At 42.0% G+C, this 17,378-nt stretch overlaps 3 protein-coding genes across 4 annotated transcripts; 2 read left to right on the plus strand and 1 right to left on the minus strand.

The window, feature by feature from the left end:
• Nucleotides 1-6,477: 6,477 nt before the first annotated feature.
• On the plus strand, nucleotides 6,478-7,845 carry LOC115664586 (protein WHAT'S THIS FACTOR 1 homolog, chloroplastic-like). The gene has a single exon (XM_030586505.1). The coding sequence runs from the start codon at nucleotides 6,606-6,608 to the stop codon at nucleotides 7,797-7,799; it is 1,194 nt and encodes a 397-aa protein (XP_030442365.1). The 5' UTR covers nucleotides 6,478-6,605; the 3' UTR covers nucleotides 7,800-7,845.
• A 148-nt stretch (nucleotides 7,846-7,993) lies between these two features.
• LOC115664587 (DNA polymerase zeta processivity subunit-like) lies at nucleotides 7,994-9,972 on the plus strand. Of its 2 annotated transcripts, none has more exons than XM_030586506.1 (5): nucleotides 7,994-8,630; nucleotides 8,725-8,805; nucleotides 8,979-9,091; nucleotides 9,197-9,386; nucleotides 9,622-9,972. In XM_030586506.1, the coding sequence occupies exons 1-5, from the start codon at nucleotides 8,600-8,602 to the stop codon at nucleotides 9,840-9,842; spliced, it is 636 nt and encodes a 211-aa protein (XP_030442366.1). In that variant the 5' UTR covers nucleotides 7,994-8,599; the 3' UTR covers nucleotides 9,843-9,972. The 2 variants fall into 2 exon arrangements, with proteins under 2 accessions (XP_030442366.1, XP_030442367.1); XM_030586507.1 differs by having other exon boundaries at nucleotides 9,625-9,972.
• Nucleotides 9,973-13,562: 3,590 nt separating this feature from the next.
• On the minus strand, nucleotides 13,563-17,174 carry LOC115664585 (endo-1,3;1,4-beta-D-glucanase-like). Its single transcript, XM_056314538.1, has 7 exons — nucleotides 16,849-17,174; nucleotides 16,335-16,356; nucleotides 15,628-15,754; nucleotides 15,300-15,390; nucleotides 15,114-15,203; nucleotides 14,254-14,354; nucleotides 13,563-14,046 (listed from the first exon to the last, which is right to left on the minus strand). Exons 1-7 carry the CDS (start codon nucleotides 16,997-16,999, stop codon nucleotides 13,906-13,908), a joined length of 723 nt encoding a protein of 240 aa, XP_056170513.1. The 5' UTR covers nucleotides 17,000-17,174; the 3' UTR covers nucleotides 13,563-13,905.
• Between the last annotated feature and the right edge of the window lie 204 nt (nucleotides 17,175-17,378).

A 17,378-nucleotide genomic window follows, 5' to 3' on the forward strand; every position in this document is an offset into this window, starting at 1 on the left:
GGAGTTCTGACTGCCATTGATGTTGGTGACCTTGTTATAGCTTATAAGTTGAACGAACAATATTAACATGGTAGTTGGATGTAAATCAACTAATTAAACGGATAGGATTTGTTATCCGCCATGCGAATGTAATGACTGGTTAACTAAAACAAGCGCGACAGAGAATTAGGAGACTGGTCGTGGAAAATCTTGAGATATCAATTGCCTGGAGTGAAATTTGCCTTCAGTTATTCGGTTCCTGAACCAACAAAGGATCTTTCTTTTCTGAGGAACTAGCTTTAATGATTTGGCCAGTGGCCATGGCGGAAATTTCTTTGTAAGCAGGAAGGATATGCCAGATTTGTTGACATTTCCAGGTTTGAACGTCTCTTTCACTTCTACCAGAAAGGGAAACAAAAAAGAACTCCTCTTTTCAATGATTTCACTAGCCTAAATGGATGACGACGAACGACGCAGAACGTGAATGTAGAGTCCTCGAGCATCGTCTACACCAGGCAGGCATCGGTTGCTGGGTAACGTTCTACTTAACTTCCACGTCAAAAGTTAATTTACTAGCCTAGTTGGTTGTATCGCAAGCAAACCAGGTCTTAATTGTAAGACGAAGGCTGAATTTGCGATGCGAATTCGATTTACGTACAAAGTCTTGATCTAGTTAATTATAGAAGGTGTTAGCGTCCTATGATGGGGAAAGTATATTATGCCTATTACATTTGAATCGAAGCACACAAGATTGGTTGCTTGCTATGTCAGGGAGAACTTGCGTCTAAAAGTGGAAAGCCCAATTAATGATGGGTTCTCGTGCCGGGAAAATATTAAGTGATTTCAAAGCGCCACATTAGCTGTTGATGTGGTGAGCATTTTTTTGCTTTGCATCCACTTAAAAATTTACACTTGTCCTGAATTAAGGCTCCGTTCGTGAAATTAACGTGAAATTTATTTGTGATGTCGAATTGTTCTGTTTGACTTCGTCTTCCTCGTTTGTCCGAAGCCAGCCACTCGACCTCGGACGAGCCTAAGTTGCATTCTCCTCATCACCACAAATCCTTCTTAACTTCTCTCCAGACACGTGATCACCTTTCACTCACGGCTTCTTCTCCTTCCCAATCTGCTACCTTCGATCCCCTTTTTACTGACGAGTTTATATCAAACTAGAAGAGGTTGCTCGAACTCCTTTCCCTCAAATATCCCTTTATTATCTCTAACCCTTGATGTCGAGGAGGAGATATCGCTGTAAGACGTCGAGGTCGAGCTGATTGGTCTTCCCGAAAACCATGCGTTTCAGGGGGGACTATGAAGAGCTCACTGTGGTGTTTGATTATGGTCTGGTGGTCTTCAGGGCTAACATGGCCAAGATTGACTCTTTCCATTCCTTTGAAGCAGACCATTGGGACAAGAAAGAACAGGCCTACCATGCTCGTATGGTCCTCAAGGGCCATCGTAAAATTTTTGGACTGCCTGAGAAAGCACACGCTAGGCTGGTCTTTGCGAGGGAGAGCCTAGCAAGTAAGCTGATTGCTCTCGATGCCCCGTATCGAGGCAGGAGGAGCAATGCTGAATTGGAGCTAGAGAAGGAGAGGCTTTCTAGAAGGCTGCATGACTTGGACCATGATGTTCAAGTTTCCCAATCCTTCGCGATGCATGCAGTTAGCTCGTGGAAGCCCAACAGCCCCTATTCGATGAACTCTAGGATGATTGTGACGGCCTTTTTCCCCTCGGTTCAGGTTCGTGCCTCCATTGCGCATCAATGCACTGAGGAGAATAGTAGAATGGAGGCGCCTGACCTCTTTTATTTTTAGGTTTATATTACAAAAAATCTCAAACTGGTATATTTGTGATAAATTTATATTAAACTAGCTTTTTGACCACCAAAAATCCTAAACTGGTATACATGTGAAAAATTTACAAATTTATTCTTCATTAAATTAGATTAGGGAAAAAACCACCAAAAACCCCAAACTTTGCCATCTGTGACACATTTACCCCGAACTTTTTTTTGTGACACCAAAAACCCTGAACTTTGCTTTTTGTGACACATTTACCCCAATGTATTTAGTCCATGGGCATTTTCGTCTTTTCTGCTTTTTCTTTTTTTTTTTCTTTTTTTTTTCCTTTCCGGCGAGGGGGGGCCTCGCCGGCGCCGGCGTCGCCGGATCCGGCGAGGGGGCCCTCGCGGATCCGGCGAGGGCGGCCCTCGCCGGCGCCGGGCGAGGTTCGCCTCGCCGCGTCGAGCGAGGTTCGGCCTCGCCCGGGCGAGCGAGGGCGTCCTCGCCCGACTCAGCGAGGTCGACCCTCGCCCGACGCCGGCGAGGGTCGACCTCGCCCGAGTCGGGCGAGGACGCCTCGCTCGCCCAGCGAGGGCGGACCTCGCCCGACGCCGGCGAGGGTCGCCCTCGCCCGGGCGAGCGAGGGCGGCCCTCGCCCGACTCAGCGAGGTCGACCTCGCCGACGCCGGCGAGGGTCGACCTCGCCAGATCGGGCGAGGGCGGCCCTCGCTCGCCCAGCGAGGGCGGCCCTCGCCGGCGTTGGGCGAGGTCGACCTCGCCGGCGTCGGGCGAGGGTCGACCTCGCCGAGTCGGGCGAGGGACGCCCTCGCTCGCCTGTGCGAGGCCGAACCTCGCCGACGCCGGCGAGGTCCGCCTCGCCCGGGCGAGCGAGGGCGGCCTCGCCCGACTCGAGCGAGGCCGAACCTCGCCGACGCCGGCGAGGTCCGCCTCGCTCGGGCGAGCGAGGGCGGCCTCGCCCGACTCAGCGAGGTCGACCTCGCCCGACGTCGGCGAGGGTCGACCTCGCCCGAGTCGGGCGAGGGCCGCCCTCGCTCGCCCGGCGAGGGCGAACCTCGCCCGACGCCGGCGAGGGGGCCTCGCCGGATCCGGGCGAGGGCCGCCCTCGCTCGACGCCGGCGAGGCCCCTCGCCGGATCCGGCGAGGCCGACGCGGCGAGGTCCCCTCGCCGGAAAGGAAAAAAAAAAAAAAAAAAAAAAGAAAAAGCAGAAAAGACGAAAATGCCCATGGACTAAATACATTGGGGTAAATGTGTCACAAAAAGCAAAGTTCGGGGTTTTTGGTGTCACAAAAAAAAGTTCGGGGTAAATGTGTCACAGATGGCAAAGTTTGGGGTTTTTGGTGGTTTTTTCCCATTAGATTAATACAAAAAAAAATACAAATTAGTACACATGTGACAAACGGAGGGTAAAACCCCAAACTGGTACATCCGTCAACTATCACGTGTCATTTAACTAAACAATTTGACAGTAAAATTTTACGGAAATTAACGGAGGGTAAATTTGTCACGGATGTACTAGTTTGAATATGAACATATCAGACAGACAAGCACAAATTATTAATGCCACTCATTTATGCATCAGTTTTACACAAACTGATTATATTAATGAGTAATTTCACATAGTTTTTAGATTCGAAAGTTCACTATGTTCCCAATCATCATCTAAAATCCTAATGTGAAATTATCGTTAATAAAATCATTAAGGTAAAATTGCGTTCTTTAAAGTTACTAAAACTTTTAGAACTCCCACTCAACCACATGATTTCAATAAGACAGATATTATAATAAAATAGTACCATAAACTATTCATAATAGAAAATATCCATCAAAATCTATTCATTAAAAAAAAATTTACATAAGGAACCAATCCAGCATATTAAAAAAAATATCAACATCAACATGAACAGTAATATCCACCTAGGATATCTAAAACCAAACTAAGATGAAATAAAGTCAACTATTCCTAATTTTCTTAAGAACTGGGAAAAGACTTAAGAAATTCCTCATTGTCAAAACCCTTTGAAAGATCGATGGTCTTATCGGGCAGCCATGAAAAGACTGTCGGAAATCCCTTGGGTTTTCCCCATGGCGCATTCATTCTGCGCCAGGATGAATTCATCCCAAGGGTCGATGTCTTTTTCGCTCCAATCCTTATGAATTCCTTAAGAAAATCCATAGCAAACTTTTTGTATTCTGGAATCCATGGATCACCCCCGTCATCCCATCCACCATCCTCATAAAATATTATCTCCGGACCCTTCCACAAATCATCAATCAGCATTTTCCACTCATATGGAAGAGTGGTTCTTAGGGCATCCATCTTTTCTGAATCCAACATATGGTATCCATTCGAGATGATAGCCCGCATCATCTTGTTAACCTTCATGATGTGCATTTCCATGTGGCATCCATCCCACCGATAGGCAGCTAAATCAGCTTCAACTTCGCGAGTGTATTCATTTGTTCATCCATCCTCACGACTATCGATGTGTGTCAATGGCGCGCCTTTGTTCCTGCAACAAATGCAGAACAATTAAAGGATTAACACATAATCCATTGAACATCACAATAGACATTCCAGTATGCACATATCGTTGCCAAGAACGCTCCAGTTAGAGCTCCCACGATACTATTCCACCAGACAGAATTTTTTTTTTTTTCGGTGGTCAACACCGGTCAACGGTGGTCAACGCAGGTCAACGAATGACCGGGTCAGGTCAACGGGTCAGCAAGGTTGGGTCACGGGTCAGCATCCGGGTCGGATCGGACCAAACCGATCATTTCCGGCCAACCGGGCCGGGCCGGGCCTTTCGGCCCAAAAAAATATATATAACAGGCGTGGCTGACGTCAGTGTGATGTCAGCCACGCCACACGCGCACGCATGACGCGTGCGGCGCACGTGTGCGCGGCAACCGCTGTGCACGTGCGACGCACGTGCCGGCGAAGCCGCCACTTGCGGCGGTGCGTGGAGGCGCGTCCGACCTCCCCCGGCGGCGTGCCACCCGTTGTTTTGCTCGTCTCGACGAGCACTACCACCCTATACTTTCAAAAATAAATTTTGACACACGAAAATCGAGAAACAATTCTGAACAGTATGGTCGGGTGTCGGTTTTCTTACCCAAGCGTTCGTCGGCGCCGTTTCACGAATTCCGGCCATCAATCCGTGTTATAAGCATATTAAACGATCAGGAAACAAGAACACGTGCTCTGATACCAATGTTGAGAAACACAATCTCGAAAACACATTCTAAAACGCGGAAAATGTGCTCATTCGATACTTGAATCACCGATCGAACGAAGCATATTACGTAAACGAACATACCTCTTTGTCACAGATTAAATGCACCACTTGCAGGCTTAAGAGTTCTTGGCGGATTCCTTTGCGGAGCAAAACTTTGTTTGCACTTTGGGAGTTTTTATAGAACCACGTTCTTCAGAGAAGATGACAAATACTCAATCACGTATCTTCTGACCTTGTTATAATATCTCCCAGTTCAATTTAAACTGCCCTTAGCAGTTACTACTTTATCCGTAATCGCCTTATCCGCAAGTAACCGCTCAATGGATGATGGGCCGGCATGATAGATCATGGACCGGACTTTCCCAACATGGGCGGCCCACATAAAATCCATCAGATAGGTTTCAGACTGGGGGCATGTGCCGATATTTACCGGATTGTCTTTATCTTGAAATTTTCAATTGGGTCCTCTGAATGAAGAAGGTTGCTCCTGTTGTTGCTGCAGAGTTGTGAGCTAGTGTTCCGCTGGGAATTAATTGATTAGAAAGCGAGCCGACGACGGGATTGCCCGAAGGGGTGGGGGACTCGGGCGCGGAAGATATCGCGATTCGGGGTATGTCTTCTGATGCGAAATTTTTTTTTTTTTTGTCTACAACAAACTGATTTTATATCATTCAAAGGACGGACCACAACAACAGAATTGACTAGAGTCCATACATAGTAAATCCCATAGAGTTCGGGAAGGTCTAGACATCCAACTGGGAGAGAGGGTCCCTTTCCGTGGGATTTGGCGATTCAATCTGCGGTTTGATTAGCTTTACGTGGACAGTGGGCCAACGAGACCCCTTGTAAAGGCCCAAGAAGGGCATTACACTCTTCAAACAGACTTCTTAAAGCCCACGGGCTTTTTGTCGGTTGCATAGTGTAGGTAATAGTGGAGGTGTTATCAGACAGAATACACACTTCACACGCTGTTTTTCCATCCTGTTTTCCATCCAGCTCAGATCTTTCCCGCAGCCAGAGCAGTGCCTCCTTCACCGCAGTGGCTTCGATTTCCAGAGGAGAGTGAGCTACTGCACTCTTTGCAAACCCGGCCATGAGAAGCCCCTTGTGATCTCGACACACGCCGGCCACCGATCCCTCTGTTTTGCCGTCAATCCAAGAGCCGTCGACGTTGAAGAACCACGTCCCTGTTGGTGGTGGTGTCCATCGTACAGGTGAGATCTTCTCCGACCAGCAATTCGGCTGACTTGAGCTGTGCATGCGATAATTTCTGCTCTGCAGGAAGGCATCATCTACTATTGTTCCCGGATTGAGGATTTTCTGTTGAAATACCAGGGCGTTCCTCGCTTTCCAAATCAGCCACAGTATACCTGCGAGGCCCTCACGAGAGGACGGTTCTGAGGCTCTGGTGAGTGTTTCATCCACCCACTTGTCCATTCTTGTGACTAAATGCAATTAGATTGTACAGTTAGGTTTCATTTGCTTTAGCTTGATGACATTTGATGTACATGTGATCGTGTTGGGTTCGGATTTGGTCTAGCAGACTGTTCTTGGTTTCTGCATAGGGTGTGTATAAGTATCATGATTAAGCTTTTAGAGAGATCTCCGAGATATGCCATCCAAGTTAGCGATGTTGTACATGTATCGCTGCCCTCAGTTCCCATTTCGAAATCGTGGTCTTTGTGGATTCAGTTGAAGCAAAAATCCAGTCGAGCAGGAAGACCCAAGAAGAAAATCTACCATAGAGTCCAGGAACTCGACAAAGTCATGGACTTGCAAAAGAAACCAGCTTTAATCCTACAGCTCAAATCTATCATTCAATCCCAAAAGAACCAATCTCTCCTTCTTAGGGACCTAGAAAAAGAAGTAGGGTTCGTTCAAAAGTGGAACTTTATGGCTGCGATTGAAAGGTACCCCTCGATGTTCTACGTAGGTGGTGGTAATAGATCGCCTCCTTTTGTATCACTCACCAAGAGAGCTGAGAAGATTGCTGGTGGAGAAACTAAAGCCAGGATGTTAATGGAACCCATTTTGGTGAAAAATTTGAGGAAGCTTTTAATGTTGTCTGTGGATTGTCAAATCCCGCTTGAGAAGATTGAATTGATTGGGCCTGAACTGGGATTGCCTGATAATTTCAAGAATATTTTAATCCCGAAGTACCCTGAGTTCTTCTCAGTCAAAAATGTCAATGGAAGAGATTGTCTTCGGCTGGAACATTGGGATTCCTCATTAGCTGTTACAGCCCGTGAGGAAAGACTAGCACGTGAAGGTTTTTTGGACTCCGATGTAGGTCAAGAGAAGGTTAAAATATCCAAAGATGGTAATTATGCAGGTCCCTTTGCATTTAGACTGAGTTATCCTGCTGGTTTTAGACCAAACACAGGTTATCTTGTGGCAGTTGAGAGGTGGCAGAGATTGGAATTTCCTTCACCTTACTTGAATGCGAGAAGATTTGAGTTGACCGATCCTAAAGCTCGAAAAAGGGTGGTGGCTGTGCTTCATGAGCTCCTCAGTTTGACCATGGAGAAAAGGATGACATATTCACAATTGGATGCATTGCACTCAGAGTATCTATTGCCATCTAGGTTGGTGCTTTGTTTGATCAAGCATCAAGGCATCTTTTACCTTACTAATAAGGGGGCTAGGGGCACGGTGTTCCTTAAAGAAGCTTATGATGGATCAAATCTAATAGAGAAGTGTCCTTTGTTATCATTCAATGATAAATTTATGGAACTTTGTGGGAGAAGAGGTACGAGTATATGTGTAACAAGATGACTTTATCAGATGGTGTTAAATGACATATACTTAATCATTCTTCTGACGTTGAGCATGTCATGCTTTACATGGAGTCAAACATAGTAAAAACAGGTGGACTACTTTCACTTTCCTTTTCCCCCTCTCCCAAATGTACTGAGGCTAAATTTCTCTCTAAAACCTATTACTGAAATCTACTTTGTGACACTATGCCTTTTCAAGTGAAAACAAACTTTTTAAAGAGAAGAATTGCTAAAGAGGTCATTTATCCAAGTACTATCTCTGTAACAGGTGTCGTACTTTGATTGAGCCAATTTGTCCAATTAACATTTTTATGTCCAATAAAAGAGACACGAGTGATTTGATAATATTCTGGGTAACTTGACAAGGATGGACGGACTGAAGGCAATAGAAAAGGAGCAAAATCAATGTAAAGCTGAGTTTTTGTTATGTTCAATTAAGTGAGAGTTACTCAAGAGTGATTTCTTGATTTTGTGGAAAAGAAAGTTTTGTAAGCGCTATGCTCTGTGTGACTGATTTGGTTGATGTAGGTCTATCCAATGGTTTTTTTTTCTATCCAACGGTTTAAAGAGTATATTTTGTTGGCACTCAGATATTTGGGTGGAAATGGATTTGAGCTGGGTTTGTTTGGTGTCGGTCAATTGCACCAGCCAAAACTGGAAAAAATGAGTTAAATGGGTAAATTCAATCAAACTGGTTCTGAACCCACCTATTTTCAACTGCCAATTTATAGACCCATTATATACATCAGCATTTCTATTATTAGCCAGTGCAGGAGACATTTCATAGAGTGAATCCTTATGGATCGGAGAGAGAATCAATCTCCCCAAGGTGATTTGCTTGGCATTTATTGATTTATCATGTGAAAAGATAATTTTTCTGGTTGTACTAGTTCTTAGTATTATTTTTTCACAAAAAATTGTAGGTGAGACTGCTCGAATTCTGGTGGAATTTTTAGAGGTTGCCATCACTTCCATTGTTTACCTCAAGGGACTCTATCCTTCTGGTAAGAAAATTTCCGTAACTTTTCTTGAATTATGAATGGGCAAAGAAATAGGACTGCTTGGCAAGGCTCGATGAAGCAACTTTGCTATATTTGGAGGCTTGTTTTTCATCCTTTTGACCTATTTACTTTTCTGCCTCACCTACTAATGTTATGATTTGCCAAATTTTTTGGAGGTGCCTTTGAGAGGAGGAGATATTTGAATTTGGTTGTCCATAGAGCTCGGCATCCTCAACTCAGGAATTATATCCATATGTCTGTATCAGGGCTTCGACCTTTCATTGAAAAGGTTTGTAACTTGTATTCCAATTTCCATGTGAATAGAATTGCTTAACGAACACTTGCCAGTGTTTGGAGCCTTTTTACAAAAACGAGCTCTTTGAATGGAAAGCAGGGACTCATAGACAGAGTAGCTGTTGTATTCTTTGACACACAGAATGTCCCACTGGAGAGATTCATTTTCAAGCTCTCAGTAAGCCAGTCATGCGGCTCAAAGGTGGAAGATGCTGACCTAGAATTTTCTCTTCGATCATTTTTGATCAAGTTGTCTGTGTCCCAACCCCTGACTAGTGCTCTTTCTCAAGGTAAGTCGTTCATGTATTGAATGCAGTTTTTGTCTTGTTGGAGGATACCCTTTAGCTCGCTTTGGAATATGTGTGATTACATTTGTTGCATCGCCAAGGATGAAAATATACTGTAGGTGTTGAAACCGTCGAATCATCTTTGGAGCTCAGCTTCCTTGTTTCTTATGAAGTCTATGTTTCTTGGTTCTTGGTGCTCCATTGGTTGGGGACTGTTCTTCTAAGACCATTATGGCAGTAGATTGCAGGTGGGAGATGATAGCTTACTTTCAGATGCTTCCTCAGGCCGATATGGGTAGCACAGCTGCCTTGTGGATCCCGACTGATACAAAGCAGTGGCAGCAGCCTCCACTTATAGCCCCCATCAAGTCAATGAGTAGTGAACCTTTGAATGTTCAGTTATATTTGGAGCATCCAAGTTTATCCAAGACAATGAACTCTAAGGTTCAACACAAATGATGTTATGCATAAAATGTAAATCAGTTGTCACTAAGGAGCATTTGACAACTTCCTTTCAATTTGATGGGAATAATATGTTGATAGATTTTGCCAATATGCCCATTTTCTCCACCAAGATATTGCTGGGTCCTATTTTTTAGTTCATTTCTGAGTTCTACTAACCTGTTACAGAGTCATTCGGTTCTCAAGTACGATGTTAGGTACAAACTAGGGGCAGCATTACCTTGAGGTGTACCCAACCATTGGGACCATAATTATTCTGAGCTTTGGAGCCTGGGTCTCCAGAAGCTGAACTTGTTGCTGATATAGCTCAATCAGTCCCTGCATTTGTGAAACTAAACATGGAGGAAGGCCGACGATTAGAATTTTGCATCTGTCCATCGTTTCTTGATCAAATGTGTCATGTTTTTTTCATTCATGTTTTGTATTCAACATCTGTCTCGGGGTTGATTCACTGTCGGAAGGATCTGATTTGCCCTCACAGGAGGGACTAAGCATTCCCGTGATTCCTTGTCGGAGCAATTTCTCTATAGTTCTGGAAACATTTGAATTGGAGCTTAATCCAAGACTCAGAAGACAAAAGTCTACAGCTTATATTTGTAAAATGGATGATGAACTTGTTCTACATGGCCAAATTAATTCCGTAAGGAATGTAGTTATGAGGAACTTGTCATTCTGATGTATTTTTGCGTACTGATAGATGGGGAAAACAGTTATGGCTTACAATATGGGCCAAACCCCATAGAACCTTAAGAAGCAGGTCAACTTGGGCATTTGGGGTGGTGGTGATTTATTTGGTTTCAATCTTGTTTTTTAGTTTTCAAATTTTATCTAACTCTTTAAATTTACGAACATTATTGCAGACCAAAAGCACCATGCATCAAACACCCTCAACTTCCGAGGAAAGTTGTGGTTAAAAGTACAAGTCACCTCCAACATAACCATCTTTGTATTGTAGAGCAGAACAAGAAAAGGTATTGAGACCTCAGTACAAAGTAATTGGTCCAACATTTTTCCTAGTCAACAGTGAAGTAGGTTAACTCTAATTAAAATGAGAGTTAAAAATTGGGGTTTAATTCCCTGAAAAATCTCCAAACTTTAGGTCCAATTCCGCCCAGTTTTTTTTTTTTTTGGTCTATGAACTTTCACTATAATTCCAAATCTGCTCCCACGTGACAAAATCTCAATCGGTTTTTTTCAAAATTATTTACATTAGGGCTAATTAGAGGTTCATTATCTGAACTTGTGTCTTCACAGCACCCTTACCTTTGTTTGATACATCAACGACCTCCTAAAATTGATAATATTGAAGAAATCAGCGGCTATTTTTGCATGCAGGGTAGATTCGGGATTAGAATGAAAGTTGGTGATTTTTTTTAAACAAAAAAAAGCTTGGGGCATAATTGAAATTGGAACTAAAGTTGGGTTTTGTTGTAAAAGAATTAGGCCTAAAAACTAACGATGATAAAGAGAAAAAAGAGTTAATACTCAATGCTTAACCCTCTTGAAAAGAACTATGGGCAGTCAAGTGTCAGTGGGGGCTCACACCACATGACTAATCGGGACTTCGACCCCACCAAAAAAATAAATATTTCCTGTGACCATTCTTATAAAGTCTTTCAAGGGAACAAATTTTAAGACAAACTTTCTTTTTAATAATTAAAGTGAAGAGGAGAAAATGACGGAGTTGTAAGTAAGTTTATTGATTATATAATCCCCGTCGAATCAGTGATACTCATGAAATTTCATTCATGTAAATAACTCTTAAGCAAACGTGTCGTCTATCTAACATCAACCGTGTAATGATATTTTTGCGGTTTTATTCAATCGAATAACTTCTTTTTTTTTTCTTTTTTTCTTTTTTTGAGATTCTATGAGTTGGATTCATTGTTTTATTCATTTCTTTTTATTGAATGAGATCATTTATCAGACAGCTGGTGGTTTAATCTACTAGAGGAGGGAGGACCCAACTCAAGAACTTCACAAGATGTCCATGAATGCCTTTAAGACTTTATAAAGCTTGTGTCCACGAGAAAGCTCTTGATCTCCAACCCTTTTCACGCTTGGACTTTATCTTTAAAACCCCTCCCGTTGACTTTTGACTGTTCTTCAGAAAACAATGCAGGAGAGATTAATATTAAATACCATAATTTTGTAAAAAAAAAAATACCGTAATTTTGTGCTATATATCGATGGTCAGTAATGGAAGTGTTGTGCTACATGCTGTGGAGCATTGTTTGTTCGATTTCTTTTATTCTTTTTTTCCCAGTATTTTGTTTATCCATTTTTGCAAGATGTGTGACATTTATATATTCCTATGAACTTTGTGCAGGGATCATCTTTATGGGTAAAAGATGATGGCAAAGGAAGTGGTGAGAAAATTACTTTCGTGATTACTCGAGTAGGGGAATTCGCTCTCTTGACCTACATTTGGCGAGGTATGTTTAGGGAATGCCTTTACTGTTAAGGGATAATGATATATAATTGGTCATTGAACTTTGATCCAATTTACAATGTGGTCTTTGAATTTTTAATTTGTTCAATGTGGTCCCTGAACTTTTGGTACATATTTAATTTAGTCCATGTAGTATATGAAAATGTTCAATATTGTCATTGCATTAATTCAAGTTCAGGGATAACATTAAGCATTTTTATATAGTCCAGGGATTAAACAGAACATGTACCAAAAATCCGTGGATCATATTGAACAAATTAAAAATTCAGGGACGACATTGCATATTGAGTAAAGTTAAGAGACTACGTCGAATAAATTAAAAGTTTAAGGACCACATTATACATTTAGCCAAATTTTATGAACCATTTGTGTCATTTTCCATACTATCAAAGCAACCCAAGACATATCTCTTTGGTAATAATCTCGCTTTATATATATTGAGATGATCTAAACTAAAACTCTTTCTAGTTCTTTTGCAAATATAGTTGGGAATAATGGAACGCTTTTTATTTGCTTTTTGAAGAATGAATGATATGTTAATGAGCTAGGTCAATGCCCATCAAATAGCTGCCGTTATCAGATATTCTTTGTTTTTTGACAGGGGACTAGTCCGTCCCAGTTGGCGCGCTTTGTCAATTTGTGAGTCCAATAATACCCGCGGGCAGTATATTAATATTTTTTGTTTTTAAATTCTATTTATTTTCTTTTTTATATTCTATTTCTTTCTCGCAAGTTGTAGTTGTATGGAACCTGATTTGCTTTTGTTTTTCTTTTCTTTTTTTTGGATAATGACACAAATGATTCATGAATTTTGGCTCAATATGCATTATAGTCTCTAAATTTTCAATTTGTTCAATGTGATCCCCGAACTTCAACTCAATATGCAATGTTGTTCTTAAACTTTTAATTTGTTCAATATAGCTCTTGAACTTTTGATACATGTTCAAATTAATCCCTAAATTATAAGAAAATGTTCAATATTGTCCTTCTATTAATTCAAATTCAGGGATAATTCAAGGTGAAAATTTTTGCATCACGGTCAATCCTGGACATTTTATGAAGATTACGTCGGTGAATTTCCCTATCTGGCTGGCCAACGTGATTGTATACGTCTGCTTCACTTGAAAAACGCTTCTCGCCATACAAATTCTTAAGTGAATTATCTTAAAGGTGAGTCAACCTAGTATCCTTTAAACCTCGCGGTGTGTGGTTGGACCAACAACCCAGTTTCGAGCATGTTGGTAATCTTTGGGTGCTTATCGACATTGAGCAAGTATTACCGCAACCTGTAAATTAATAAGCTCACAGATACCCTATGCAAGGAAAATATCCAGGTTTTAGTTGACCCAGGCACTACATGCTATGTACAAGAGAGCGGGCAAACCCCCCACGCAAACTCAAAGAACCCCAAAAAGCTCTTCCGTTTATCTCTAGACACGAAAGGGGAAGCTCTGTTATATTTAAGCTGAATTACATCTGCATAAGGAATACGTTTCCTAATCAGCATCGACTCCATCAGATGATAGGCCGCTACTGCTAGGAACGATCGTGCTTTGTCATTCTCTTCCTTGGATATGGAGACGCAGCAGAAGGTGACCAAGTTCATCTTCACTTCAAGTGCTTAGTGAACCAGTCCAGCATGTCCTTATGGGCTTCTTCAGCGGACTTCACCACTGCTTCATCTTCCTCTTTATACCTCACAGTCCAACCATGCTCAACCCCAGCAAAAATCTTCACATACGCATCAACCTGCAGAAGGTAACAAAGAGTCATGTCCATTTATGATCCATGAAGAGCAATTTCCCAGTTCACGTGTGCACTTTTACTGCTAAACTCCATTTCGTGAAGGGCACCAAAAGCATACGAGATCAAGGAAGTGATCTCAAAGGTCAAAGCATAAGAGATAGTACTTGGGGTGCAAACACATGCATTAACAGCGGAGATGGAGATGTTTACTTCGGGTTTAGCAGATAAGATTTCCTCAAACTGCTTGAGAAGCTCTGGTGGAGACATTTTGTCGTACTCAGCACCCAATACAGCAATGGGAGCCTTGACCTCTGAAAATAACAGTGTTAGATCACCAATTACATAACTTCTAAGTGGTCATGTGAAATTGCTCATTCTCTGATTCCCATATGCAGCATCATTATAAATCTGTCACATGAGCTTGTCTGTGGCAATAACTGGAGACCCTAGCAGTACATCTTATAATTGAATGAAGAAAGCTAACACTTACTATACAAGCAATGAAGTATTAGCTGGTTCTCTTGGTCAATGTAAAGCAAAACATAATGTCAATTTCACTGCCAAACTTTTGAGACCAAAGTTCATAACTACATGCACTTACATAATAAAATCAAGACCTTTTATGAGAAAACTGCTGAAAGTTAGTTATTGTAAAAATGAAGGCGGAAAGTTGTTTCCCCATCTTAAGATTCTCTGGCCTCTAGGTAAAGCTACTATCTACTTCTCCATAAGCTTCAGTTCTTCAGACACAAAACGAGTGCTCTCAACTAGTCACCTGAACAATTATGTCTGAGATAACCATATGTAAATAAATAGGATATGATCACATATGTCAGGCCAATCTAGTTCTATTAACAACAGAGACATCTTTGTTTCTGAACAATTATGTCCGAGATTACCATATGTAAATCAATAGGATAAGATCACACATGTCAGGCCAATCTAATTTGTTTAACAATAGACACATCTTTGTTTCATCCAAGAGAGTACCCAAGAGCAGAAATGCATGGACCACTTTAGGCTAATTCACCGAAAATGTGGATTCTGCTTCTTTGCTCAGCTTTACCTACCCTTAATATCATCCACTGTGACTCGTGAAGGGTGTAGCAGCACCGCAGCTTGAATGTGATCAGACTTCCCTAGTTCCACAACCACCTTTGCTGATAATCAAACATCAAAGTTAAGAGTTTTATCCAGAATACTTTGAGGACTATATCAGGATAAAAATTGTGGAACAAGGCAACAAGAAGACTCACCACCCCAGCAAAATCCTGCAGCTCCAATGGCAGATACACCTTCATTTCTCAATGCAGAAACAACTCTTATAGCATCTTCAGATCCTTTATCCTATACAAGAACAGCAAAAAATATGACAAAGATACTTCCATAGCAGAACTCTCAGGGTCAGCTCTCTTCCAGAAGAAAGAATATTAGTACAATCCATATGTAGATCAAGAAAAGTGAAACCCAAGAAAACCACTAATTTATAAGTAGGAAAAACACTCAATGGAAAACATAAATGTCTCATAAGGTATAAGAAGTCCCTTAAACAGATAGGGACTTGAACTGAAAATTAAAGCATACAGTTCCATGAGATTGTCTCCAGACTGCAATAGGCCTCTCAGGATTGTCAGGTACATAGGGATCTCCATAAAAGAAGTCTGGAACCACCACATAGAATCCAGAAGAGGCCACCTTGTCTGCAAGCTTCCTTGAAATCACAAGAATACACGGTTAAGTTTTTATAGTATGTAAAGAATCATTGGCATGTTGAGCACCGCTATATGCAGCAAAATAACACTCAATATGCTGTCACTTGCAAAATTTGAAAAGCTAACAAATGCAGATTAAAATGCTATTTTTGATAAAGAAAATGCCACCACAGCGCAGAATCCAGTGATGATGCAGATCTATCAATGAGAAAATCCAGAAAACTGCACATAAGCAATAGACGGCATCTAAAAGAAGTATAAGCTAAAAGCTTCACACAAGAAGGATAATGAAATTATATTGTCAGGACAAACTCTGAACTCAGAAAAGGATCATAACATCTCGCGTAAAAGCATCTCAGGCGACGCAATTTCATGAAACACTGGCATCCCCTTTAGATATCATCATCATCTAACGTGCAGAGAAATTACCCAGAGAGATCGGCACCAATTATCTAAGTGCAAACACGGACAAGAACAAACATACTAGTCAAGACTAAAGACTAAGCTGAACAATTGGAGTTATGGAGAGGGATTGTTCTCTAATTCCAGCCAGTGGGATGGGATAAGATGACAGCTTACCTCAGCTTTGGTGCTTCATAACCTGCACAAAAGTCAACATAGATTGAGTTATATCAGAATCAAGCCAGAGAAATACAACCTCAAACTCCGCTAAAAGCGGAGCATGCGTGAGCTTGTCTGGCCAGAGCAGAGAACATTCACAGAGTAGAGTGAGGAGGACAAAGGATGAAATAATCCTCCTTTCTTCCATATCTTCTCCACTCACCCCGCTCATTGCCCAAAGACACAAGAAATGTGGGTTTCTGCAACACATGCTTAGCTCAAGTTTTCTCGCAACAAATTAACAAACTTTATGCAGAGGCATGACGGTACCGAGACCCAAAAGAAGTCCCAGATTCTTCTTGAAGCAATCGAATCCGTAAAAGGAACGCTCTTCCCAGTTCCCAACCCCCCAAAAAAAAAAAAAACCAGATTTTTATCTAGATAGAACTGGAACAACCACAAAGACAAGGGCTGATTCGGAAATGGAGAGAAAAATTTGCGCAGACCGAGAAACCATGAAAGTAAATCGTACCGAAAACGTCGGATACGAGGAGGACGGCGAGGTTGGAATCAGGGGGGCCGGTGATGTAAGCTTTCAGGCCGCCGATCTCCGCGACACATCCGATTCCGACGCTCGTGGAGCTCGGCGTCGGAGGGTTCTGACAGCACTGAGTCTCTGACATGGCTCCCTTCTTCTTCTTCTTCTTCTTCTTCTGCTGCTGCAATAGAGAGATAGCGAGAAGCTTCCTCGGAAGTTGGAACTGCAGTGCAGGTATGTAAACTCTGCTGCTTTCCTCTGTCCTTGCCGACAGAGAAATGGATAGAACAGCGTCTCGGTCTAGAGGGTGACTGGGCTTGTACACGCCGGCAAGAGCTTTTGATCCGACGGCCGGCATTAAATTGCGAGAATTTCACGGCTGACAACGTGAAGAACGGAGAGTTCAAATAATGTTTCGGGAAAAATAAACAATTTAATTTTTTTTAAAATTAGTTACTTTCAATAATTAAAATGAAAAATATTAATTATCGATAATAATTTATGTCTAAATATTTTTATAGATA

Source organism: Syzygium oleosum, unplaced genomic scaffold, assembly GCF_021117445.2.
Source record: "Syzygium oleosum isolate NSW1041296 unplaced genomic scaffold, Sole_v2.1 Sole_v2.09, whole genome shotgun sequence".
Lineage (NCBI taxonomy): Eukaryota > Viridiplantae > Streptophyta > Magnoliopsida > Myrtales > Myrtaceae > Syzygium > Syzygium oleosum.

Excerpts from the sequence above, each read along its gene's own strand:
- LOC115664586 (XM_030586505.1), top strand. The coding sequence starts at position 6,606 with ATGATTAAGCTTTTAGAGAGATCTCCGAGATATGCCATCCAAGTTAGC.
- LOC115664587 (XM_030586506.1), top strand. The coding sequence starts at position 8,600 with ATGGATCGGAGAGAGAATCAATCTCCCCAAG. Across the intron at positions 8,631-8,724 it reads AGAGAATCAATCTCCCCAAG|GTGAGACTGCTCGAATTCTG; the intron begins GTGATTTGCTTG and ends AAAAAATTGTAG. Across the intron at positions 8,806-8,978 it reads CAAGGGACTCTATCCTTCTG|GTGCCTTTGAGAGGAGGAGA; the intron begins GTAAGAAAATTT and ends AATTTTTTGGAG.
- LOC115664585 (XM_056314538.1), bottom strand. The coding sequence starts at position 16,999 with ATGTCAGAGACTCAGTGCTGTCAGAACCCTCCGACGCCGAGCTCCACG. Across the intron at positions 15,391-15,627 it reads GGAGACAATCTCATGGAACT|GATAAAGGATCTGAAGATGC; the intron begins GTATGCTTTAAT and ends GTTCTTGTATAG. Across the intron at positions 14,047-14,253 it reads TCTTATCTGCTAAACCCGAA|GTTGATGCGTATGTGAAGAT; the intron begins GTAAACATCTCC and ends TACCTTCTGCAG.